The sequence below is a fragment of the Strongylocentrotus purpuratus genome, unplaced genomic scaffold, assembly GCF_000002235.5.
Source record: "Strongylocentrotus purpuratus isolate Spur 01 unplaced genomic scaffold, Spur_5.0 spur5_scaffold_2, whole genome shotgun sequence".
In the NCBI taxonomy this organism is placed as follows: Eukaryota; Metazoa; Echinodermata; class Echinoidea; order Camarodonta; family Strongylocentrotidae; genus Strongylocentrotus; species Strongylocentrotus purpuratus.
Window position 1 is genome coordinate 38,377,052 of NW_022145605.1, and position 25,615 is coordinate 38,402,666.

General features: G+C 38.0%; 2 protein-coding genes across 2 annotated transcripts; both read right to left on the reverse strand.

Annotated features, from left to right (window-relative positions):
- On the reverse strand, positions 1–9,492 carry LOC105440888 (putative defense protein Hdd11-like). Its single transcript, XM_030991277.1, has 8 exons — positions 9,259–9,492; positions 5,681–5,918; positions 4,897–4,958; positions 2,555–2,671; positions 1,693–1,809; positions 1,151–1,185; positions 799–870; positions 1–48 (listed from the first exon to the last, which is right to left on the reverse strand). Exons 1-8 carry the CDS (start codon positions 9,476–9,478, stop codon positions 1–3), a joined length of 909 nt encoding a protein of 302 aa, XP_030847137.1. The 5' UTR covers positions 9,479–9,492.
- A 5,442-nt stretch (positions 9,493–14,934) lies between these two features.
- Positions 14,935–24,654, reverse strand: LOC100891775 (fibropellin-1). Its single transcript, XM_003730154.3, has 7 exons — positions 23,981–24,654; positions 20,265–20,502; positions 19,318–19,379; positions 18,448–18,567; positions 16,969–17,088; positions 15,942–16,061; positions 14,935–15,314 (listed from the first exon to the last, which is right to left on the reverse strand). Exons 1-7 carry the CDS (start codon positions 24,198–24,200, stop codon positions 15,193–15,195), a joined length of 1,002 nt encoding a protein of 333 aa, XP_003730202.2. The 5' UTR covers positions 24,201–24,654; the 3' UTR covers positions 14,935–15,192.
- Positions 24,655–25,615: the final 961 nt, after the last annotated feature.

A 25,615-nucleotide genomic window follows, 5' to 3' on the forward strand; every position in this document is an offset into this window, starting at 1 on the left:
CTACAACACAATTTGTCTAGTCACAAGAACATGCTCATAGACGTAGATCTGTTTTACCACAAAGAACCAGAGAGTTAGTTTGACAATAAATTTTGAAGGAAACACAAAAATAAGTTTACACCCTACGATTGTTTTTAAACGATAAAACTCAAATTGCGTGTTGAATTATCGCTTCCTAATTGAGCATTTTTAAATTCGATACAGGATCTTCTACGAATTCTGCGAATTGCGGTTTTAAATTCGGGACGTAAAACGTGACTAACGTTGAATATTGCTTGTCCTCTCTGCAACCCAAAAGACTGGTATTGTCTCCACAAACGTTGCCCTAATTCTGCGCATTATTTACGTGAATATCAATTAATGTTTGTATTGGAAATGACATATATCAGCCCTGACAAATTGTCAAAGCTGCTCACAGGGGCAATAACCACATGACAGTCATAGAACACAAATGTTTAGAAATTCGAGAAAGCGTCTAGCTTTAAACCTCAACAAAGCTTGACCTCACCCAGTGTTGTGCCTGGTGTAGTACCTGTTGTAGTTCCTGATGTTGTTTCAGGTGTTTTGCCAGGTGTTGTTACCGAGGGAAAAATTAAAATATACACCTATATTCGAGAGTTATGCGCTTAATTCACGTGGTTATCAGATGTTGTTTGGCATTAGATGTGACATGTATCAGGTCTGTAAAATTGTTAAAGCTGCTCTCGGAGGCATTACCCCCGGTAAATTTAGAGAAACCAATCTTTATGAAAATAATAGGATGTCTATCTGTAAACCCCAGACAAAGCTTGATCTTACCTGGAGTTGTTCGTGGAGTGGTTCGAGGGGTTGTCCCTGGTGTTGTTCCTTGGGTTGTTCCCGTTGTTGTTCCTGAGGGGGAAAATAAATGTTATATTCTTAAATAAGGATTATAAATGTATGTCAAAAATGGAAAGTTAACATTGAAAGCACCTGTAAAATTACTAGATTATGGCAAAAATGTACAAAATAATGAGTGAATCAGCACTATGGATTACAGTATGAATGGTATGTCGAAATAAACAAATGGCTCTACACAATAAGAACATGAAGCCTCCACTTTTAATCCAGATACGGTATACTGGCAGTACCCCGTTTAAAAAACACTTCTTGGTGTCCAAATTTGCATCACTATTGGTGCACGCTTGCACCACGGACGAAGTCTGCCTAAGAAGGATGCAGTATAGAACAAATAGAGGTGCAAATAAGCACTGTGAGGGTAACATATGTACGAGTTGGACCCTAAAACTTTCATATATGCACCCTCCGGTGCGCTGTTTCCACTAGATTCAACATTTTTACCCTAACGTCTTGTCAACACATGTTACGTGCACCTGATTTTGTTTTGCCATTCATTTAAATGTAAACTGGTTTTTATTTACCTTGACTAGCTTTTGCTATTTGTTGGCTCTATTTACCCGGTGTATAGTTATTGCCATGGTGAAATGCAATGTTTATGTAATTTGGGTGATAAGTGAAATCAAAGAAAGAGGCGCTATATTTCAGTTACACCGCCAAACTGACACCGCTCCGACTGCAAACCGACTGACTCCAAACTGACGAACTCCAGGCCATTCGATCGAGGTAATATGATTCTATCTTGGGTCTGGTGTCGGTTTAGTTGATGTGACTGAGGTAAGAGTTTAGAAATAGTTTAGACAGCCATCAAGTTACCTGTCTGACATGTGGCTCCTCCAAAAGGGAAAGAACAGGAGCATGTGAAGGTTGTATCACCAGCAGAGTAAGTACAGGTTCCTCCATTGTCGCACGGACCCGAATCGCAAGGACCCGCTACATAGGCAATTATGTATACCAGAGATTAATATTACGTAATGATAAAAGTGGATGATATTCAAGAGGACGCAGGCAGGGACCACGGAGAAATTGATCGCTCACAAGAACGCTGATTCGGAAGGGAACTTGAACGAATTATTCTTTCTCAAGTGTAGCTAAGAATAAATCGGTTACACCATAACTGAGAACTTTAAAACAATGTACTTGATACTTGATATGATAAGCAAGGCCGGGACTATACAAGTTAAAATTCTTTTAGAATGTTCTTAAAGAAATGTGAGACTTATTCCATTATGATCATCGTTTCAATGATCAGGTGTATTTGTTTATTTTTTTTAAAGGCTTATCCTTCCTTATCTTTAACAAAGTCGAAAATGGAATGGAATATATTCATGTAGTCTTTTAATTCGATCTGCTTCCTAGTCCTGGGCAAAACGATGGCTGTGTGTATTATCTACTAGTAACTGTTATTCATATTATATTAAAACAACACTACTGATTGTAAACCGTTGATGGCTATCGTGTTTCAGATGACAATTTTGTTATCATCAACATCATCATGTTTCTTAACATCGATATCATCTTCATGTGAGACATCACGAACAGTCTTACATTTGTCTTTAACATTTCAAAGTTTAATCAAAGTTTTACAAATTATATTTTAAATTAAGTATCTTCATGTACATCGGCATTATGAGTACCACTGAATTAAAACTAACGGATATAAATAAGATTGAATTACTTGTGCATAGGATTCCGGTGTATCCTTCCTCGCAGATGCAATTGATACCACCTCCTACAAGACTCTCACAGTTGCCATTAGCACCACATAGATTGCCACCGTTCGTGTTGCATGCGTCTAGCATACAGCACATTTTTGTTTTGATCAGAGTACAAGTATGTTAAAAAGGTGCATGTACACACACGCCATGCATAGAGAGAGAGAGAGAGAAACAAAAAGTATAAGAACAGTAACATTGTTAGCGAGACAGAAGCAGACATAAACAAATGGAATTACCAAACAAATAACACTGAGTAGCAAAGGCTTGGTCTACTTTTCAGTTCTCAGGATTACAAATCAGTTTAAACCATAAAACAAAACATGCACACAAATATTAATTCATTAATAACATATATTAGTACATGTTGTGATCAATGAAATGTGTTTTCGAACTAAAAGTAAAAAAACAAATAAGATATCTACATTAATAACTATAGAGAAAAAGATGTATATTTGCCTATTTTCTTGCGGCTGCACTAGGTTATTTAATATGCTACCAGGGGCGTCAATAGAAGGGGAAGAGTGATACCTCCTTCGAAGATTTTATTTAGGCAAATGTTCGACTTTTATGTTCTGTCAGTAAATCACAACAATTTGTTGCATTGTAGATGTCGTTACTGTTTAATGAGGAAATCTGACGACCAGTTGTCGGCATTCTTTTTTCTTAAAAAATTCGGAACTTTGTTCGAAAATGCCCCCCCCCCCCTCCCCCTTCGGCTAGTGACGCCCCTGTATGCCAAGAATGTACCAACTTTATCAAAATTACTCGTTGGTGGGATTAAAGTAAGTGCTACAACATATATTATATGAGAGGATATTAGCGAAATAGTATTTCTACATTTTCTTTCTAGGTTATGCAGTGAATGATTCGTACGATAAGGGGTACGTAAGGCACCAAGCTTTAATAGATAATTTGTGCTAACGATTTCTCTTCGTTCTACTACAAAATAATATGTCTAGTCACAAGAAAATGCTAATTTGTGAAACATACAAGGGACGTACATTTGTTTTTACCACAAAGAAACAGAGAATTAGTTTGACAATTATTTTTGGAGGAAACACAAAGACAGGTAGACACCTACGATCAATTTCAAAACCATACATACATCATACAGGATCTTCTAACATTTCAGCGAATTGCGATTTTTAAATTCATGACATGAAACATGACTTAAGCCCCAGTCCCATATAAAGCCGGACCAGCACGGACGAGCACGGACCACTCCGGACCATCCCGGACCATGGTCTGGGGTGATCCGGGATGGTCCGGGATGTTTTGTTAAAAAAAGTGTGATGCTTTTAAGCTACAGTCCCATATACGTCCCGGACCGTCCCGGACCATCCCGGACCCCATCCGGGGTGATCCGGGATTCGGTCCGTGTTGACACCGTGTTGGCACCGGGGTGGTCCTGGATGGTCCTGGATGGTCCTGGGCGGTCAATAACTCACTCCCGGACTGCCACGGATCAACACGGACCGCCCCGGCGCCACTACGGATGACCCCGGACCCAGCACGGTGGCTACACGGATCACCCCGGATCAAACTATTGTCCCGGACCGTCCCGGACCACCCCGGCAGTTTTTGACCGTCAAAAACATCCGGGGTCGACTCCCGGACCGCCCAGGACCATCCAGGACCATCCAGGACCATCCAGGACCATCCAGGACCACCCCGGTGCCAACACGGTGTCAACACGGACCGAATCCCGGATCACCCCGGATGGGGTCCGGGATGGTCCGGGACGGTCCGGGACGTATATGGGACTGTAGCTTTAAGCTACGGTCCGTATTGACACCGTGTTGGCACCGGGGTGGTCCTGGATGGTCCTGGATGGTCCTGGGCGGTCCGGGAGTCGACCCCGGATGTTTTTGACGGTCAAAAACTGCCGGGGTGGTCCGGGACGGTCCGGGACAATAGTTTGATCCGGGGTGATCCGTGTAGCCACCGTGCTGGGTCCGGGGTCATCCGTAGTGGCGCCGGGGCGGTCCGTGTTGATCCGTGGCAGTCCGGGAGTGAGTTATTGACCGCCCAGGACCATCCAGGACCATCCAGGACCATCCAGGACCACCCCGGTGCCAACACGGTGTCAACACGGACCGAATCCCGGATCACCCCGGATGGGGTCCGGGATGGTCCGGGACGGTCCGGGACGTATATGGGACTGTAGCTTTTAAAGCATCACACTTTTTTGAACAAAACATCCCGGACCATCCCGGATCACCCCAGACCATGGTCCGGGATGGTCCGGAGTGGTCCGTGCTCGTCCGTGCTGGTCCGGCTTTATATGGGACTGGGGCTTTACCTTGAATATCGCTTGTCCTCTCTGCAACCCAAAAGACTGGCCTTGTCTGGACAAATGTTGCCCTAATAGTGCAGATGAATAAAAGAAAACAAACCATCTCATGTGAAAATATAAGGCTCTCGACATTCATCTCCATTAATAAGTAAATGAAGGGTGTCTGTTATTTTAGATATTTGAAGATGCAATAAACATGATTATAAATACATTAATGATTCAAATAAAAGAACTACCATACAACACAAGGAAAATGGTCATTCCGATGCACTACCGTTTATTATTGAAGCGAGTGATATTTTGATTTTGTAGTTTGAGGCACTTTACGGCGCCTTGTCGGAAGGGGGCATCTGTTGTACATTATTTGATCATACAAATGTTGCTCGTATGTCAAATTATCTGGCAAAAATTGCCTCGTGGTCGATCTCAATATAATAATACAGTGTACTTCACTCACATCTCCAAACCTACTACTCCACCCTTACTCCAAACCGACGGAATCTTGGATACGGAGTAATTCCATGTTTTGTTCGGTCTGTTGTCGGTTTGGTGTCGGCCTCATTGGTGTAAATGGCGTAAAACCCATCTCAAAACTTCAACAGTGGCCCAAATATCGCATCGAACAAGGGCACAACTAATTTCGAAAAAAGCACCATTATGAAATGTGCGAACATATTAGTTACGTAATCGCAACATGAGTTCTACGGGGCATGACAAAGGGTATTAAAATTGCCCTTGAGTTGATTTTTCGAAAGTCTTTAAGCAAGCATGGCATTGTAGGTCTACTTACGTCACATAGATATCAGTTCCGTTGACATTAGGAGGTGTCCAGTTCAATTGAAAAGTAGCCGGTTTGTCATCACTACTAGTATGCGTTACAGCCGAATTAACACCGTTACACGCCAGCGTTTGAAAACCCGTGGTGCCCTCTAACGACCATACACCGATGATTTGATCGGTGCCAGTGAGACGAGCTTGCAACAGAATACCCTTCAAAGCTGGGGAGCCGGCGTTACTCGAAATTGTGACTGAAAAGAAAATAATACTGACACGTAATACAATAGCAACATACAAGTTGCTATGTCAGACATGCTGTAGCATCACCAGGAAGACAAAGGCAATGATGATGTATTGTACATATCTATGGAAGCATGCAATTCTGTTATGAACGTGTGCTAAGCTGGGGGAAATTACATACCATTTCTAGAACATTAGTTTATTCTGACATGTCTGACATAGCAACTTATATGTTGCTATTGTTTGTGGTATTGTAACAGGTGGTCAATTTTGGCAAAGTTACATGTCACTTTCTCAACTTAGCTCATTGATGACTGACAGATGATGTCACAAGGGGAACGAGATATGGAGGTTTTTGGGGGTGGAGCTTAGCAAGTTTGAAAAACAAATGTTTAAAAAAATATTTAAAAATCTATGAAACAAAATCAGAAGTTTAGATATCAAAATATGAGATGTATGCAGGACTGCACATCAACAGGAATACACTTGTATTTCGATGCCATGGGCCCTTTAAGCTTTCTAGCATATCTCAATTACATGATTATTCTCGAGGTGCTCCCATTTTCCCCGATAAAACCAGAAGGATTTTACAATCCTAGACTAAAGTTTGACATCACAGGCTTTTTTTTTAGTCCCATGTACTTATATTTGGTTTAAAGTAATTTCCTGTTCGATTTAGTCTGGAAATTGTCTATGATATTCGATGAATTTGAAACCTCACAACACATAATTATTCCCCTCTACAACACAATCAAACAGTCTTAGTCTTGAATAGGCCAAAGAGCACGGCTCAATGACTTCGCCAATCGTCATGACAAAAAGGATTATTTGCTTTCTATTATTGAAATCTAGGTTGTTGTATTTCTGTCTGAAAGACATACATTAATGATACGCGACGAGGGAGGTACAAAAACATCCCGTTCACATAGACGCTCGAGACGCAATTCATATGGCAAATGTTGGTGTGGTGTGTGCGTGATAGGTACTGAACAAGATCGACGAAGCGAATAAACTAGACATTGAAAAGCTTTGGAAATGTTTCTTGCCCCCTCAAGAGAAGACTCGGTGGAAAATATGTCCGATACTTGTCTAGAAAATGCGTTTGATCCTCTTTTCTCGGTGTGATCGACCATTAACTAATGCTACACGAATACATATATATTGTTTTAATGAATTCATGTGATGCAGATTTTTTGTTTAAAGTGGTTTAAAATAATTCTCCCACCTTGAAGTTCTTAAATAATCACAACGTTGATATACTAAGTAGTTCAGTAAGTAGTTGTGTGTGTAGGTGCATGCCAACATGCCAATTTAGTTTTGTCTCATGAATTCTATATCCTTATTTTATATTTTTAATGTGAACGGTTTACAGGCTTGGTCTGGTGAGATTTCGTGAAGGGATCAAAACACATTATCATTGTTGTATTTCACATTAACATGCATTAAGTTAAATATATCAACAGTGTGCGGCATTAACAAAGCTTCCTATTGAATGCTTACATCTTCTGATGTGGTTTCCTTATTTGCATTTATATTTAAGAACATGTTTTCAGACAACGTGGTGAGTTTGAAAGACACCAATGTTACAGATATGCATTAATAGTAATACTAATATATGATGTAGACTTTACATTAGAGGCGAATCAGAAATCGAATCTGAACAGATCAGGAAACAAATAATATCTCCTCATATATTTCATAAGAAATCATTGAGCAGACTAATTACCGAAAGTGCGTGTTTACTCATTTTGATTTTTTTTCTAAATGCCACAAAAGCAAAATGTCTACAATTCTACAAGATCTTACTAAATTTGATAACAATTTCACTAAGATCCATGAACAGCATATTACAAAATCGTAGTTGAGTGGGTCAAGCGCTTGACGTCAAATGCAAAGGTCGTGGGTTCGATCGCCGAGACGGCTCTAATGTCCTTTGGCAAGGAATTCATCTACATTTGCCACTCCGTACCCTGGAAAGAAATGTGGAACTGGTAGATTACGAAAGCCTTTGTGTAAGTAACTGCCATATACTCTAACGGTGACCATGTGGTATGAATACTTCAAGAGATTTTCATCTCCGTATATTTTGCAATGTTTACCGTATTCATGATCACTTTATATTGGTTGTTTCATCTTAAAGGGATTGGGTAACTTTGTCTCAGATTCTGACAGAAAATCCTGGATTGAGCTCATGCTGCAATCATAATTATGAACCTTTACGTCAGTCAGGAACCCCATGACGTTTACAAGCCGATCGCCTGTCTAGTTATCAAGATATTTATGATCGGAAATCGAATTTTTTTTTTCGTTCCTAACAGTTTTCAATAACACTACAGTCTATTAGAGAACATGATTATGGAAAAACCGGTCACTTAAAGATTTTGTTTAGGAACTACAATTTTATTCCATATTACAGACATTGATACCACGTAGAACCATGCATCTCAGATTTAACATTGTTAAACGATGCCTTTAAGAAGGACGTCAATATGAATTTGAATATCGATTTCAATATTCGATCTATCATACAGAGGAAGCAACCCAAGTACTTATTATAGTATACAGGACATAATAACTTCCACGATTGACGCTCAACAAAATGTTTCTAATTACACAACAGTTTATTTCGTTTCTAATTACGCAACAGTTTATTTCGTGTCTCATTACACAACAGTTTATTTCTCTGATCGTCATCTCTCTCCTCCTATAATTTTGGGAATATCCAATTGGCATCAAATTGATCGTCCACTGGTTGCTTACGTACAAAATATGTCCTTGCTTTCTTTGCAGTCAGTTAACAAAAATCAGTATAATCGTTGTCGTCATCATCATCGTTATCAACGGCATCGTCATTTGGTCTGATTTGAGCTCTAGTATAGTATTTAAATCAATGTAATGATCAGATATACAAATATATCTCACTGGCCACCTCTATATTATATCTTCTGTCTGTAGTGACCATGTATTTTGTATCCCTTAAGAAAGAATTTGGGTTACAGAATATGTTTAGAAAGGCCACTTGTATACATTGACCACTTAACTTATTGGCTTCGGTGGCCTCTATAGACAAGTTTGATTGTACTAAGGTATTAGAAGTGGTCGGTAATACGAATGGGACAGAGTGGTATGAATTTGTCGTTTAAGCCCATCTGTACTAGTTTAGACCTCCCACCAAGGTCAACAATAGGTGATTATCTCATCAAATCAGCTGACAATTAACATAAGAAAAAAGGGGATCATGGGGGACCAATGGTCACCGATTAATTAGGCATTGTGTGCTATATAGCGAGCGCAAGTAGCTTTAAGTAGTGCAGTGGAGCTTTAAAGTGACGTGAGGCAAAGAGAAATTACCAGTCATCTGCTCTCCTGGTTGGTAGAATGCAGGACTCACGGAGATGGTGTAGGGACTGACCGACGTCTGAGAACTGGGTCCATGATTCGGTGTCATATCACCACAGGCCGATGTAACAACTCCCGTTGGGTACGCGTTGCTGTTTTGAACCTGACATAAGACGAGAAAGGAATATATTCCGATCATAAATGATAGAAGTGTCATCACGTTTCCCGCCATCTTTATCGTCTTTCTCTTCCCTCCAGGATGGATACACAAGTAATCTGAATATTACTTCATTCGTAGTGATTGTTCTTGTATGAATCTCAAAAATCTTTGAAGAGCAACACCTGTATAAGGCTTAAACTATAATCAAGACCAGTTGAATAAATCTATTCCAGTCGCTATATGAACCTTCTTTGAGTGTTCCACAAATTAATCAAAAAATGGTTTGAAAGAGTCCACCAGGAGTGGTTCAAGTTAAGTCTAGAATTGACTGGTCCTCTGCCAAAATAGTGTTTGCTCATTCCGTTACTTCCGCAAATACATGAGTGTACACTCCTTTATGCTTTAGTGTTCATACCGAACTGAACTAAGCTGTGGGATCGGCCTGGCACGGAACTCTTTTTTTTTTCTTTCTCAACCCTTATGTATTGTCTGCTTCATATTTTGGGCATTGATCATATTTATTCAGATATGAATAACTGTAAATACTATGCGGGTATGCCCGAGGGAGAAAGGCAGTGACCGTATTGTACACTTGTCTACAGTTTTTATAGCCAATGAAAGCTCCTGGCAGCATTATGCAGTATAATAAGACTTGGAAATAGATACTAGACAATGAGAGTTCTACAAAAATCAAGCAGTTTGATAGTAACCACATTTGTAATGCTAATTAGAGGGAGGCTTTTGATTCTTGTATTGGAGGTCGTAGAGTCGATCCTTGCTCAGTGTTTGCATCCCTGGACAAGGCCTCTTACCCAAATTGTCTCTCTCGATGGTTACCAAGATGGTTTCTAAAGTACTAGCATTTCTATTGTTAGATGCGAGTATACTCTCCAGTGTAGAAGATACGAGGATCCGTTGTTTCTGTCTGAAATGGGTTCTTAAGAAAAGCACGGTCATGTATAGAGCCGCAAAGGTCAGCTTTGGGTTGCAACCCACGAGACCGCTATCCCACTAAACCGACAGTCCGTTTGATGACTTTTCTGAGGGCTCATTCAATTTCTCAGTAGGCCTAGTACTAATTGACCGATGGGCCACAAGACAGACATGGCACGGACCGACATATGAATCTCATGGGCCTTCAGACAACAGTTGTTGCAGGGTCCTAGTTCAGTTTAAAGACCGGATATTAGGAGTTCCCCGTTTCGTTGATGTATTTCAAGTACGTGAAGTAAATAAAATAAAATAGGCAAAGCAGAAGCGGTCCTAGAAGATTTGTTTTCTTGAACTTATTTTTCTATTGTGGTCTCGCTTAAGATCATTCATTAAGAAAATTATATTTTGAAGTAGAAGGGGTGGGAGGGGGGGGGGGGGGCTTGAGCTGCCAACCACACTCTTGAATTGCTACGCAGTCAAAGCCACCCTACACACTAACAAAGAAAGGTACCAATTTGTACCAGACCTCTGCTACAATAGCAGAACCCTAAAGTTGGGTGCAGACATTTGCTAAAAAAACAGCACCATAATTCGGGGTGCAAACTTGCCCCCTAGAGGGAGCAGATGTGCGCCCTTAGGTGTACACGTCAAGTCCGCCTGCGTCATTGTTTAACCTAGGCAAGCCATCATGTTAATTAATCAAAGCAGATCGGAAAGAGGTCACAACCAATAAGACTTGTATTATTTTTTGCTTTGCCTCACTATTTATAAAGGCAAAGGTAGGAAAGAATATTTACTGGGTTTCGAGCCCACTACTCGTATGCTGACTTTACCGATTGAGCCAACGATGGGTTGATGAAAGATGGGGTTGCATGATTGGTATAACCCTAACCCTAACCCCGACAGAGATTGATAGTCTGTATAGAAGATGTCCTGACTTCAATCTGTTTCAAATGATATTGAGCCCATTGCTTTTTGTATGATTATATTATGAAAAAGAGAAAGAAACTTTTATCTTTGAACATGTTTAATCTTGTTCTTCGAATATCGACACAAAGTTGAAGATATTTTATCATTAGCCTTGAAACAGACTACGCCGGGTGCATAATGCGCACCCTCCAATTTATCGCACCCATAACCCCCCCTCCCCCCCCAAAAAAAAAATATATATATTTGGTTGTCCTCGACCGCCCGCTCGTCATTTTCTTTTGTTTGTTAATTTTTTTTGGAGGAGCAATTTTAGACGCCAAACATTTCATTTCATGCATTTTGCAATGATCAAAATGCTTCCCGTTGCCAGTTTGGTCTTTTTTGAAAGCAATTCTGTCTTACAAACTTTCCATTGTATAGACTTCGTACCCGATGAAACTACAAAAACTAAAATTACTAAATAAAAATGCACTGCACACGCAATGAATGTTATATTAACACTAAGAAAGTAGCGTGAGAAAATATTAAAATAAAACTTATGTTTGATATTTTCCGAAATTATTTCACAACAACATCATTAATATTGATTTAAATATTATTTAAAGCAATGTTTGCTGCATTCAGCACGAGGAAATTGGGTTTACTAATATTTTGACGTATATATTTTTAACCTTGCAAACTCGCACTTGAACGCATGCACGCACCCGTAGCGCTGTTTTGCTTGGCAATGAAGTTGATATTCATTGTACATATGTTAAACAAGATGATATTAAACTAGTCTTCTACCATATTACAGTATTTTATTGACTTTATATGTTGAAATGCTTGACATCTCAATTATTTTTTAATTCTTTATGGACAAAAAAAATCCGCCCGCCCGCCCCTACTCAAGAAAATCAATCGAGGACAACCAAATGATTTTTTTTGTTAGCCTAAGGGTGCACATTTACGCCGCTTGTCAGATACTGCAGCCTTAAAAGAGCAGATCATCACCCTCTGCAAAATACGCATAGGGCCTATGTGGGTGAAAATCTGCCCCCCCCCCCCAATTGCACTCTTATTTCTTAGTATATGATCACAACATTCTTTTAGTTTCGACGCTACCATTCTTAAATTGAACTAGAACCTTTTGGGCGTACATGGAAAGCATTTTTTTTTTTTTTTTTTTTTTTACTGGATGTACCTACTACCTACCCTCTAAAACAAATAAAACTTGAAGAAATAAACTTTACAAAAGGGGTATCACCTATAATCAAGATTATCCCCCATTAATACAAAACCAACCATTCATAAAAATGAACAGTGATGGCCGGATGAGGGTGAAAATTGGTATACATACACACATTCATTTTATTGAATAGACAGGATGGGCTTTACAGATGAGGGCAATGGCGTAGGGTGTGTCTAGACATTGATTGGCGGCTCTTACTTAAAAAAACAGTACAATATAACAGGGCATGTATGCGGAGGTTTGGAAGGGGTCGTAGCCTTTTCTTACAGTTCACCTTTCTCCCCTCACGCCCCTTCTCTCTCTCTCTCACTTACTCTCTTACTCTCTCTCTCTCTCTTACTCTCCCCTTTTCTCTCTCTCTTACTCTCCCTTTTCTCTCTCTCTCTCTGTCTTACTCTCCCTTTCTCTCTATCTTTCTTTCTCTATCTTTCTCTCTCTCTCTCCTTCTATCTCACTCTTCTTTATGACACTTGATTGGGGGACGTGCCCCCAATCCCTGTCCCGTGGCTACGCCCCTGAATGCTCGTAAGATGAGACGGTAGCTTAAACGCAACCTTACACTATATTCATAAAAATCTAGGGATATGAAGAGGGGGGGGGGGGCGAACTGTTTTTTTGTTTGTAATGTGAATTGTTTATGAAAGGTTGGTGTGTGTTTTCATGAATGATTCACACAAACAGTTCATAGCCAAGGGACTCCGCACACCGTTCAGAACATGTCTAAAGGGGCATTGTGGTTTAGTGTTGATGGCTGCTAATTTGAATGTTCGTGTTGCCGGGAGTATTATTTAAAAAAAAATCAAATCTTATTAAGGGGTCATATTTCTCAATTTTTTTCGGCCTGATAGCACAACCAAACCTGTGAACAGGACAGTTATGTAAACGCACTGGCGCCTGACCATGATAAAAAAAGAAGTCTCCAATGTTCCAGAACCAATGCCAGTATACCATGTTGACCTCCTGTTGTACTTGTAATATTGTTAATGTACTTATGATCGTTTTGATAAAATATACAGATACGACAATGTGTTGAAAATATAATGTACTTACAGTCTCGAGAATACAAACAAACCGCCAACTTGCTTTAAAAAGAAATTACTAACAATTATATGTTTATCAAAATGAAAAGAGAGGAGGAAAGAAGTTTTTTTGTCGTACTGTCTGTCTGATCAATATAACTATTCTTATATCTCATGTTTATAATATATTGTTTATATTATATATATATATATATATATATATATATATATATATATAATGGACTTATCCTTATATATTTGTTTTTGTTTCACAGATATAAAAATATAATACCGATCACTTTTGCTCTTGAATAACTTTATTATTAGAGAGGAAAACTCACAGATGTTACAAGCATGAGGTTAACATTAACGGTGAAGATTTTAACATATACGCAATAATATATAAACTAACTTTAATAATACCATACATTCAGATAATATATACTCGATATAATGAAAGAGCAAATGTTTTTGATTAATAATTGAAAACTTTTAATTTGAAATATTTAAATGTAATGGTAAAACAATGACCTAGTTGTTAATAAAAGTGTAGGCATTTATTCACGAAAGAAAACGTAGTTCATGATAGACTACTGCAAAACTAAGATATTAGAATTAGAAAATACACAATGAGAAGGCTTACAGCTTGAAGGATAACTTACTAACCTTGTAATCAGCATGATGACATTGTGATTGGAACTGTCTGGATGATATCAGAATTGTTGATTTGATTGTGAATATAAATCATTTTGTATTGTAAGTTTTTTTTAACCACCCAAGCAATAACAATTTAACTATTATGTGGCTCGCAATTTACAAACAATACAAATCACTATCACATATTTATAGGAATATGGAACTGAATGATCACGTGGGATAACAAATATGTTCCAACGTTAATTAACTTATATTCAATCATTTGAAATTCTGGTCGGATTTTCTGATACCCTAAACTATCCAAATAATATTGGGAAAAGCATTTATTTCAAAGATGATTTGTTTTCTTTCTTCAAATCAAAATAAGGCCTCGTACGTGCTCAGCTTATGTTCCAAAGAGGAAGTGCTATAATCTACGCTTTAAACACACACGTATAATGTACAGGTAATAGAATCGAGTAAGCATCACCATTCAAAGTTGGCTCCATCTGAAATAACATGGGATTAATTAAACAAGTAGGCATTAACAACCCTAGCAAAGAAAATACATGAAAAGTACAGGGTATTTGTAATATTTACAGTAGCAAGACAGCATGCAATAAGCACATCATTTACATACAAAGTGAGCTTTTGAATGTCAGTGTTTATTTGCATGTTGACAGAAACTAAAGATAACACAATCCTCGACGTGTATGGACTATATTCTAAGAATTTCTTACAAACTACTTATGTACTGACTAAGCTTATACATGTGTTCATTTTTTTTTGTACGACACGATTTAATATCTCTATTTTATAAACAGTTAGAAACACATGAACACATATCTTCTGTTGAGGGCCAAAAAGGAATAACTCATATAGTTGTATACGGAGCTAACGCCCTTCTAGCTCTTAACAGCTGATATGGTATCTAAACGAGTTTCTCCATAAAACACCACAAATTGAGTCTACTTTGTTTCCTAAACAACCCTTTAAAACTTCAAATTATTGTCACTTTGGCATACGTTACTGCCTAATCACATGGTCATAACATTCATGAGGAAAACGCAAATTGCGGTTGCCACAATGAATATGTTGTGGGTTAGTTTCTGTCCATCTCCGGGCGTTGTTGGCACAGGAGCTGGAGTGGTTGCAAGGGCTGTAAGAAAGATCAAAAGGATGAAACATTATGCAATGGTGTATCCAGGAATGATCAACACGGGGCGTAATGTAGTGAAGTCGGATCATCACATTGGTAGTCCCCTTACAGATTAAAAGAGAAGCAAACATGTATTTCCTTATTATACACGGTCATTGTGGATCCGTTATTTGCTCCGGCGACAAAGACAAAAACTATTTGGTTGGGCTCGCGATTGAGTTTTAGGTTTGGTTTAGATTTTGGATTAGGGTTAGGGTTAGGTATGAGTTGAGACCAGGGTCGTATAAGCTCTGCCATTACTGTACTTGGGCAAATGAGAATATTATCTCTGAAACGAACAACAAAAATATGTATTTCATGCTACTTTTATTTTGAACATTTATCACTATTATAATGTTCTTTTACGTTATAATAACGTAAAAGAACATAGGAAATATGGTAATATTCCATAAAGAAGGCATGGCAAATACCTATACAGTTTTACTGAAATTTTGGAAACACAGCAATGGCTTATTACGTCGTCTCGAAAAGATTTACGTGGAATATGCAATACGGTTCCGAAAGTGCCCTTGCGTTGATTCTGTCCCGAAAGTCTTTGTGATTATATATAAAGTCATTATATCTTACATGTTTCACAGAGGGTCCCAGTGTAATCGGCTGGGCAGGTGCAGGTATATGTCGTTTGACCGGGAGCACCGGTACAATTTGCACCGTTCTCACAAGAGCTCGCTACACATGGGCTAACAGCTAGGAAATTCAACAAGCAAAGATTAAATAGAAGATTTAATTCTTGTAAAGATGGTACAACTTTCTGGGAGCTTTCTCAATCTTTGTATGTCAGTATCAAAGAGTATCATAGCAGAAAGATCGTCTTAGAATCATTGCAGTCATATCACGAGAAAATGATAGCATGTGATTACAGGGATCACTCATGTTCAAGAGGCAATGGGTTAAATCGGAGGAACTTGGACTGATGTCTCATTATCGCCTCTGCGAATTTACACGATACAGACCGAGCTTAGTTCCACTAGGATTAACATATCAAATTTGGCAATAGTTATAAATAGAATATCTGTTCTTCACATTAAGAAGAAATAATTTGTTTTCACTAGTCACAAAATGTTCAATCCTAGTTGTTCAAACGTGTGACACAATATGACAGCTGCTCTGAAAAAAATGAAAGCATTGTGAACGAGTTCGCCGTATAAGTCAAAGAATTATGCATGCACATAGTAAATCTATCATTTTGTATAAATATACCGTAGCATGACGAAAACAGATTTAATTATACTTTCATTGATTCGACAATCTACCGATTTCTTCATAACATATACAAATTCTACTGCAAAGGTAGTTGTGCTTACAATGCTTTCAGATATAAAATTATAATGCAACATTGTTTTTTTTTAGTATGTTATTATGTCGATGTTGGGGAACTTTCTAATGTCAATACTTATATTTGAATTTCAAGATTGTTATTGAAAATACAACTGACAAGATTGTGGGTTTTGGTTTGACCATGAACATTATGCAGTATAAATGTGAAGGTTGTTGAGGGAAACATGTAAAGAAATATATATGAACCAGGTTAAAGTAATAATAAGAATATGTCAACATGAAAATGGCTTTTTAGTTTACTGCTTGTAATACAGACCTGTTTCGCAGCGTTCTCCCGATAATCCAATCGGACACGCACAAGTGTAGTTTAAAGAGTTAGGCACAGGAAAACAGGAAGTTCCATTTGCACACGTGTTATTAACACATGGATCTATCTCTATGAATACACAAAGCAAACGGTTTGAAAGTAAGATTGTTACATATATATATTATACGTATTAGGTCTTTGCAGTTTAGACGGACTATTGGAACTTGAATTGATATTGATGAAGAATATGAATACATTTCGAATCGTTAAGACTATAACGTATTAAAAGTTTAAAATAAATGCTGCTAATCACACATTTATTACATGCAGGTATATTCAAAGCTTAGACATATATAGCGGTATGGGCAGGAAATTATAATTATAATAGCACACTGAGACGGATATATCCATACTACTTATAATCACAAGAAACGTCATGGGTAAGACTATGATTAACGTAAGGATAATAAATGTATGTACAAAAATGGACAGATAACATTGAAAGCACCTGTAAATTTCAGGATTATGGCACAAACGTACAAAATAATGATGAGTGAATCAGTACTATGGAAGCAGTTGGTATAGTTTGCATGTGATGTCGACATAAACAAATGGCTCTGCACAATAAGAAATGAAGCTTCAAACTTTAATCCCGATACGGTAAAATAACAATACCCCCCTAAACCACTGCTTGGCGTCCAAATTTGCACCACAACTGGTGTAAGCTTGCATCCCGGACGAAGTCTGCCTAAGAAAGTTGCAGCATTGAACAAAAAAGGTGCAAATTAGCTAGAAGAGGGTAATCGATGTACTAGTGGTACTCTATAACTCTACATGTTGCACCTTACATTGTGCTGATTCTCACTACCGTGTGAGTCAAAACAAGTTTACACTCAGAAAATTTTCATTTATTTTAAATGTCAGCTATGAACGAAAGGTTATCATTCACTGTCGCTCATAACGTTAGAATGTATTTTTTTAACCCCAATTTATGGAATTAATATGACAGTGATTTATTCCTAATAGATGTAGATAACAGAATACATTCTCAGAATTTATTGAATTATAACTTGCCAGTGTTTGTTTTGCGTGACTGCTATTAAAAACATGTGTATGCTAATATGCTTATCAACTAGGGGACCTACGCCCTTAAGCCATAAACAACAGTAATGAGGATTCAATGCCCCACAAAAGGGCACTAATATAGCACATCGACACGGTTTTGATCGTGGGGCCTCACAGTTACGAGGCCATTGCTGTGCCACTAAACCATGACTGTACGCAGCAGGGGCTAGGGTAGGGGGCAGATCCCACAAATAAAAAAAAACACAACGAAAATGCAATAAATTATCAATAATTCATTGCATTTTACCCCGGTCCCCAACATAAGAACATTCTCTGTACGGCCATGCATTATGGCTCAAGGCATGGGCACACAGGAGATTTGTTTCTGTTGGGGACCGGGGGGGGGGGGGGAATGCAAGTTACCTGTCTGACATGTGGGTCCTGCAAAAGGGGGAGGACAGGAACATGTGTAGGTTGTATCATCAGCAGAGTTTGTACAGGTTCCTCCATTGACGCACGGATCCGAATCGCAAGGAGTCATCACTACATAGGCAATTATGTATACCAGGGATTAATATTCGCAAGGATAAAAGAGAAGATTCAGGACGATACAAACATGGACTACGGAGCAATTGATTACTCACAAGAACGTTTTGCACAGATCAACTGTTAATTAAAAGGTACATTTCGTTATTGCTTAAGTAGGAAAATGTGAACATCTGTCGATGAATTTAGAAAATCTGACGACTAGTTGTCACCTATTTTTGTTTCTTGAAATATTGGGAACTTTTTTCGACGATACCACCCCCCCCCCCCCTTCATTCGCCTAGTGACGCTCCTGTATGCCCAGAACGTACCAAACTTTATCAAAATTACTCATTGGTGTGTTTAAAGTAAGTGCTACAACAATTCTATAAAAGAATATTAGCGAAATAATATTTCTACATTTTCTTTCTAGGTTATACAATGATTGATTGGTGATAATTCGTATATAATAATGGGTGCGTAAGGCACCAAAATTAGTTAATTTGTTTGTCTTGTCACAAAAAACATGCTAATTTGTGAAACATGCAAGGAAAGAACATTTTTATTTTACCTCAAATAACTATTTCCTTACAGTTAAAAGGGAACACAAAAACAAACAAACACTCATGATTAATTTCAAACCATACAAATCAAATGCTCGTTGAATTATCGCTTCCCAATTGAGCATTTCTTTGTTTCATAAACACGGGATCGTTTAACCTTTCTGCGATTCGTGGTTTTAAATTCAGGACATAAAACATGACTTACGTTGTATATTGCTTGTCCTCTCTGCAACCCAAAAGACTGGCATTGTCTGGACAAATGTTGCCCTAAAAGTGCAGATGAATAATACAAAAGAAACCATCTCTTGTAAAAATATGAGATCGCAACCTCCCTCTCCATTAAGAAGTAAATGAAGGGCGTCAATAATTGTCCATATTATCTTACTTATTGCTTTAAGTAAAACAAATAATTTTCATTGGGTAAATTTAGTATTTGAAGATGCTTATAAACACACTATTAATCCAAATACTAGAAATGCACTACAACACATGGAAAATTGTCATTCCAATGAACTACTGTGTATTAATGAAGCGAGTGATATTTTGATATTGTCTGTTAGGCACTTGACCGTACCGCGCCTTGTCGGAAGAGGGCGTTAGTTGCAGATTATTTTGATTAGAGAAATGTTGGTCGTATGTCAAATTATCTGACAATAATTGCCCCATTGTCAATGTTTTGCACTAATATTTCACCTACACCTCTAAATCGACTCGTCCACCCTTACTCCAAACCGACGGAATCTTGGATACGGAGTAATTTCATGTTTGGCGTAAAACCGACCTCTTAACTTCAATAGTGGACCAGGGTCCCGTCTTACAAAGCGTTGCGAGTGATCCAAATCAATCGCAAGTCCCCCCAATCAATCGCAAGTCTGCAATCGCCTATCTCTTATGTACATAGTTTTGATCGGTATCAATCGCAAATAAGTTGCGATTAATATCAACTCTTTGTAATACAGGGCCCAGATATCGTATTGAACAAGGGAACAACTACTTCCGAAAAATCAACATAAAGAAATTCCAATGGTCTTGTACGTCACATCTTGAAATGTGCGAACATTGCAATGATATACTAGTTAGGTAATCACAAAATAAGTTCTACTGGACATGACAAGGGGTAATGAGCAAGTATTGCATTGTAGACCTACTTACGTCACATAGATATCATCTCCATTGACATCAGGAGGTGTCCAGTTCAATGGAAAAGAAGCCGGTTTGTCACCATTACTAGTATGCGTTACTGCAGAATTAGCACCGTTACACGCCAGCGTTTGAAAACCCGTGGTGCCCGCCACCGACCATGTACCGATGATTTCATCGTTGCCAGTGCGACGAACTTGCAATAGAATACCCTTCAAAGCTGGGGTGTTGGCGTTCCTCGAAATTGTGACTGAAAAGAAAACAATACCGATGCAATTATTTTTAAAAAGCTGATTTTTTTTCTTCTTCATTTTCAGTATAGTGAAAAATAAGCACACAATACAATTCATCTCAAAACACATAGCTGGGACTAATGCAGCATGATGCATGAATTATACAGAGTGTCTATAAAAAAGGGAAACCGGCAAAAACGTTTTAACTGTTTAATAGCTCATTCATTTCATTTGCATGAGGTGTCATACGAAAGAGAAGGTTACGACATTTCACGTGATTTTTTTTCTTCATGTGTATATGATTACTTTTATTATCCTAAATGCTCACTCAAACTTGCACTTTGGGCATGCAAATAAATGTTGGTACGACCACTTTCATTGTTTCAATACAATCATGCGCGAATTATGAATGATAAGTAGTGAATCTAATTAAAGAAGAGAAACAATTTTTTTTGTTTACATATATATCTCATCAAGGAAATTATAAGTTGTAATAACGAATGTCTGCCATAAAATCCGGTTTGCTTTTTTTCCGGGACACACTGTTGTGTGAGGCCTTACTTTAGGCTGGTGTCTCTAAACGATAGATATAACCATTGTGAATATTGTGACAAAAATAATCGTTTTCGGTGTAAAGAATGACTTTTGTTAAAGTTCAAGGTGAAGCCAAGGTAATAATATGATTGCAAAGCCCTCAGAAAGAACAGTATTAATACTGATGAGGCTATCCTGGGTACACAAGACATATTATTACTACATGTATTATTGTTATTATTACCATTAATATTATTATCATAAGATAATTTGTGAGCTTTCCCACCGATCTTGTTTCAAATGTGGAATGTTAACCTTTATAGTTATCTGGCATATCCCGATAAAATGATTATTCATGAGGTGCTCCCATTTTCCCTGATAAAAATAGCATTTTGTTACGATCCTAGACTAAAGTTTGACATCCCGGGCCTTTTTCTAGTCCCATGTACCCATATTTGGTTTGGAGTGGTTTCGTTGTTTAATTTTGATTTCCTGTTCGATTTAGTCAATAAATTTGCTATGATATTCGTTGATTTGAAAACCTATTATATATTTATTCTCCTCTGCCACGTAATGAAACATTTGGAATAACGTCTTGAATAGGCCAGAGAGCACGGCTCATTGACTTCTCCAATCGTAACCACAAAAAGGATTATTTGCTTTCCATAACGATCTATTGAAATCAAGGTTGTTGTGTTTCTGTCTGACAGACATACATTCATGATACGCCACGAGGTTAGTAAAAGCCCCTTATATAATATTAGATGGACGTGAGTGTGATACAAGAATATATTCATTTCGTTTTCATTTCGTTTTTTTCCATTTCCAAAAAAATAAATAAAGTACATGGGATTGCATTGTACATAGTAAAACAATGAAACTTAACAATATATTTGTAATTGGTCCACAGTGTACAAAGGCATATAAAACAGGTTGGTCATGGAGGGGACTGCTGAAAAACTGGGCTTGTAGATTGCAGCCCCCTATAACTTATAGTTGCAAAAATAGTATGTCAATATAAATATTGCTAGAGCTATGACAATATTGGACGAGTCACAGACGAGTCTAGTATTGTCTTGGCGAGAGCATACGAAAACAAAGCCATACAATACTATTATTATTGTCTATATTAGTCTAACTAGCGAAATAACAATATTTTACTTAATTCATTAAATAAATATATTTTTATTTTATTTTTTTCTTCATATTTTTCAATTTAAAAAATGACTTTGTGTTCTTGTGATATCACCATGATATCAATATCGATAGTTGAAGTTCCCGGATGACTGAGCAATACGAAAACAAGCTTGGTCAGTCATCCGGGTACTGCGCTAAAGACATTGAACACATTGATTTATTGTACTACTTGGAAGCCTTTCATAGATAATAATGAACAAGATCGACCGAGCGAATAAACTAGACAATGAATAGCTTTGGAAATGTTTTTTCTCCCCCAAAGAGAAAACTCGATGGAAAATGCGTTTGAACCTCTTTTGTCAGTGCGATCGACCATGAACTGTTACTACACGAATTAATGAATTCATCTGATGCGGATTTTTTTTCTTCCTCAAAGCGGTTTAAAATAGTTATCCCACCTTCTTAATTAATCACTATGTTGATATACAGTGCGTATCAAAAAATAGTTAACCCAACTTTTGTAGTAAAAAGGTCATAACCTGTATGACCTTGAATCATAGTTAATTGTAAAGAAGAATTAATACCCTGGCTAATTACACAGTTTTCATAATGGTGCTGCCAAGAATGACTGAAGTACTTAATAACAGGCTTTTCAAAAAGTATTGTCAAAATCCTCTTTTACCAAGTTTGCGCTGAAGCAATGAATATGGGTCAAAAGCTATATGTGTGTGTTATCTCATTCACAAACAATTGCTCCTTTATTTACATTTATTATGAGGCATTTGAAGGAGAAAAGTGTTAACACCAACTCAAACCCAAAGTAAAGTGTATAATATTCTCTTCGTTCTGATTACAATCTTGCCTTCATTCGCATGCCTTGTTTAAGGTAACCCTGCTCATTGAGTGATACAAAATGGATAAAGCTTTTCAGGGATGCTTCCTTTTTTATATGAAAGTCTGTTGTCAATTTCTTTGAAATTGATCATCAGAAATGTTCTTTCTTGTCTTGGATTTTTAGTAATCTTTCAGTTTTGTTTCGCTATTTGAGTTTAACACCTTATGCTTCTTACGTGTGTGAAATGGTACAGTAGACAAGTGAGCAGAGAGAACTGAAACATCATGAGACAAGAAGTTATAGTAAGCTGTTTAAAATAATTTAAGGTTATCCTGTCGACTGAAACACGTTTCTGTAACAGCAGATTTACATTCCATCATTTTAAATAATAAAGCACTGAAGCATGAGGCACAATTAAATTTTTAAAAGGATTTAATAAGGAGCTTCAAAAGTGGGTTTAACTTAGATAACCCATTTACAGTACTTCAGTATTTTTAGGCGCATGCCAAATTTACATTTTAGTTTTGTCTCGTGACTTTATTCCTATATTAATTTTGAATGTGAACGGTTTACATGCCTGGGGAGGTTTCATAATAATACGTGAAGGGATCAGAAGATATTATCATTGTTGCATGTGATTAACGTGCATTGAGTAAACAGCGAGTTCGATTTGGTCTGATCTCTGCTCTGGTATGGCATTTAAATCAATTTAACGATCAGATATACAAACCTATCTCAGTGGACTCCTCTATATTATATCTCCTGTCTGTAGTGACCGTGTATTGTGTATTCCTTGAGAAAGAATTTGGGTTACAGAACATGTTTACTAAGGCCACCTGTATACAGTGACCAATTATAAACTAATCGGCATTGGTGGCCTCAATAGACAAGTTTGACTGTACTAAGGTCTTATAAGTGGTCGGTAATACGTATGGGACAAAGTGGCATGAATTTATCCTTTAAAATGACGTGAGGCAAAGAGAACTTACCCGTCATCTGCTCTCCTGGTTGGTAGAATGCAGGACTCACGGAGATGGTGTAGGGACTGACTGACGTCTGAGAACTGGATCCATGATTCGGTATCATATCAACGCAGGCCGATGTAACAGCTCCCGATGGGTACGCGTTGCTGTTTTGAACCTGACATAAGACGATAAAGGAATAGATTCCGATCATAAATGATAGAAGTGTCATCACGTTTCCCGCCATCTTTGCCGTCTTTCTCTTCCCTCCAGTATGTGTACACCAGTAATCTGAATATTACTTCCTCGTTGACTCTAGTATATGTTCGTAGTGATTGTTCTTGTATGAATCTCAAAGAATCTTCGTGGAGCTACGCCTGTATAAGGATATCAAATATACCCAGGACCAGTTTGATAAATCTATCCCAGCCGCTATATAAATCTTCCTTGAGTGTTCCACAAATTTATCCTAAAATGGTTTTAAAGAGTCCACCAGGAGTAGTTTAAGTTAGGACTAGATTTTACTCATCCTCTGCCAGCATAGTGTGAACTCTTGCCATTGCTTTCGCAAATACAAGGGTGTACACGCTGTTATGCTTAAGCGGCTATACCGAATTGAACAAAAGCCCTCAGCTGTGGGATGGGCCTATCACGGAACTCTTTTTTGTCTTCTCAACCCTTATGTATTGTCTGCTTCATATTTTGGGCATTAATCATATTTTTTCAGATATGAATAAACTGTAGATATTATGCGGATGTGCCCGATAGAGCGAGAAACACGGTAACCGTATTGTACAATTGTCTACAGTGTATATTACCAATGAAAGCTCCTGGCAGCGTTATGCAGTATAATAAGAAATGGACAGAGATGATAGACAATCGTTATTCTACAAAAACCAAGCAGTTTAATAGATACAATGTAGTTAATGCTATTTAGTCGAACTATATTTGTACTTCTATTTAGAAGCTGAAAATAGGTCATTATAATTTGATACCCCTCACAGAGGTGAAAAACGGCAAGACTAATTTCATACGATTTTGCGATTGATTAGACGGTAGCATATATCTCATAAGTCTATACAACTCAACACCTTCCATGTCGGAGCACCCTGGCATCATTGATAGAGGCTTTTGATTCTCATATTGGAGGTCGTAGGGTCGATCCTTGCTCAGTGCTTGCATCTCTGGACAAGGCGTCTTACTCAAGATACTAGGATCCGTTGTTTCTGTCTGAATTTGGTTCTTCAGAAAGGCACGGTCATGTATAGAACCATGTAAGACCGCTATCCCACTAGACCGACAGTCCGTTTGATAATGTTTCTGAGGGTTCGCCCAAGTTGTCAGAATGCCTAAGACTAAGAGACCGATGGTCCACAAGACCGACAGGTCACGGACCGAGATCTCATGGGCCTTCTCACAACACAACGGACAAAAAACTCGTTGCTTGGTCAAGTGGTTGTTTGGTCATAAACACGTGATTTACAGAGGTAAGTGGAATCACGTTACTCCAGTCGCGTGATAAATTGGTGGTTTTTAGGTTAGATGAAAACGTGAACAGGAGTACATTTTTTGTTTAAATGAAAGCACGTGTCGATAACGTTTAATTTTAGTTCAAAAGGCACCATACTCTAAAATCACTTAAAATACACTCCCAAAAGAGGT

Excerpts from the sequence above, each read along its gene's own strand:
- LOC105440888 (XM_030991277.1), bottom strand. The coding sequence starts at position 9,478 with ATGGCGGGAAACGTGATGACACTTCTATCATTTATGATCGGAATATAT. Across the intron at positions 4,959-5,680 it reads GGAACTGATATCTATGTGAC|GGCAACATTTGTCCAGACAA; the intron begins GTAAGTAGACCT and ends CTGCACTATTAG. Across the intron at positions 49-798 it reads CACTCCACGAACAACTCCAG|ATCTACGTCTATGAGCATGT; the intron begins GTAAGATCAAGC and ends GTGGTAAAACAG.
- LOC100891775 (XM_003730154.3), bottom strand. The coding sequence starts at position 24,200 with ATGGCGGGAAACGTGATGACACTTCTATCATTTATGATCGGAATCTAT. Across the intron at positions 20,503-23,980 it reads ACCAGGAGAGCAGATGACGG|TCACAATTTCGAGGAACGCC; the intron begins GTAAGTTCTCTT and ends TTTTCTTTTCAG. Across the intron at positions 17,089-18,447 it reads AGGACCCACATGTCAGACAG|AGATAGATCCATGTGTTAAT; the intron begins GTAACTTGCATT and ends GTGTATTCATAG.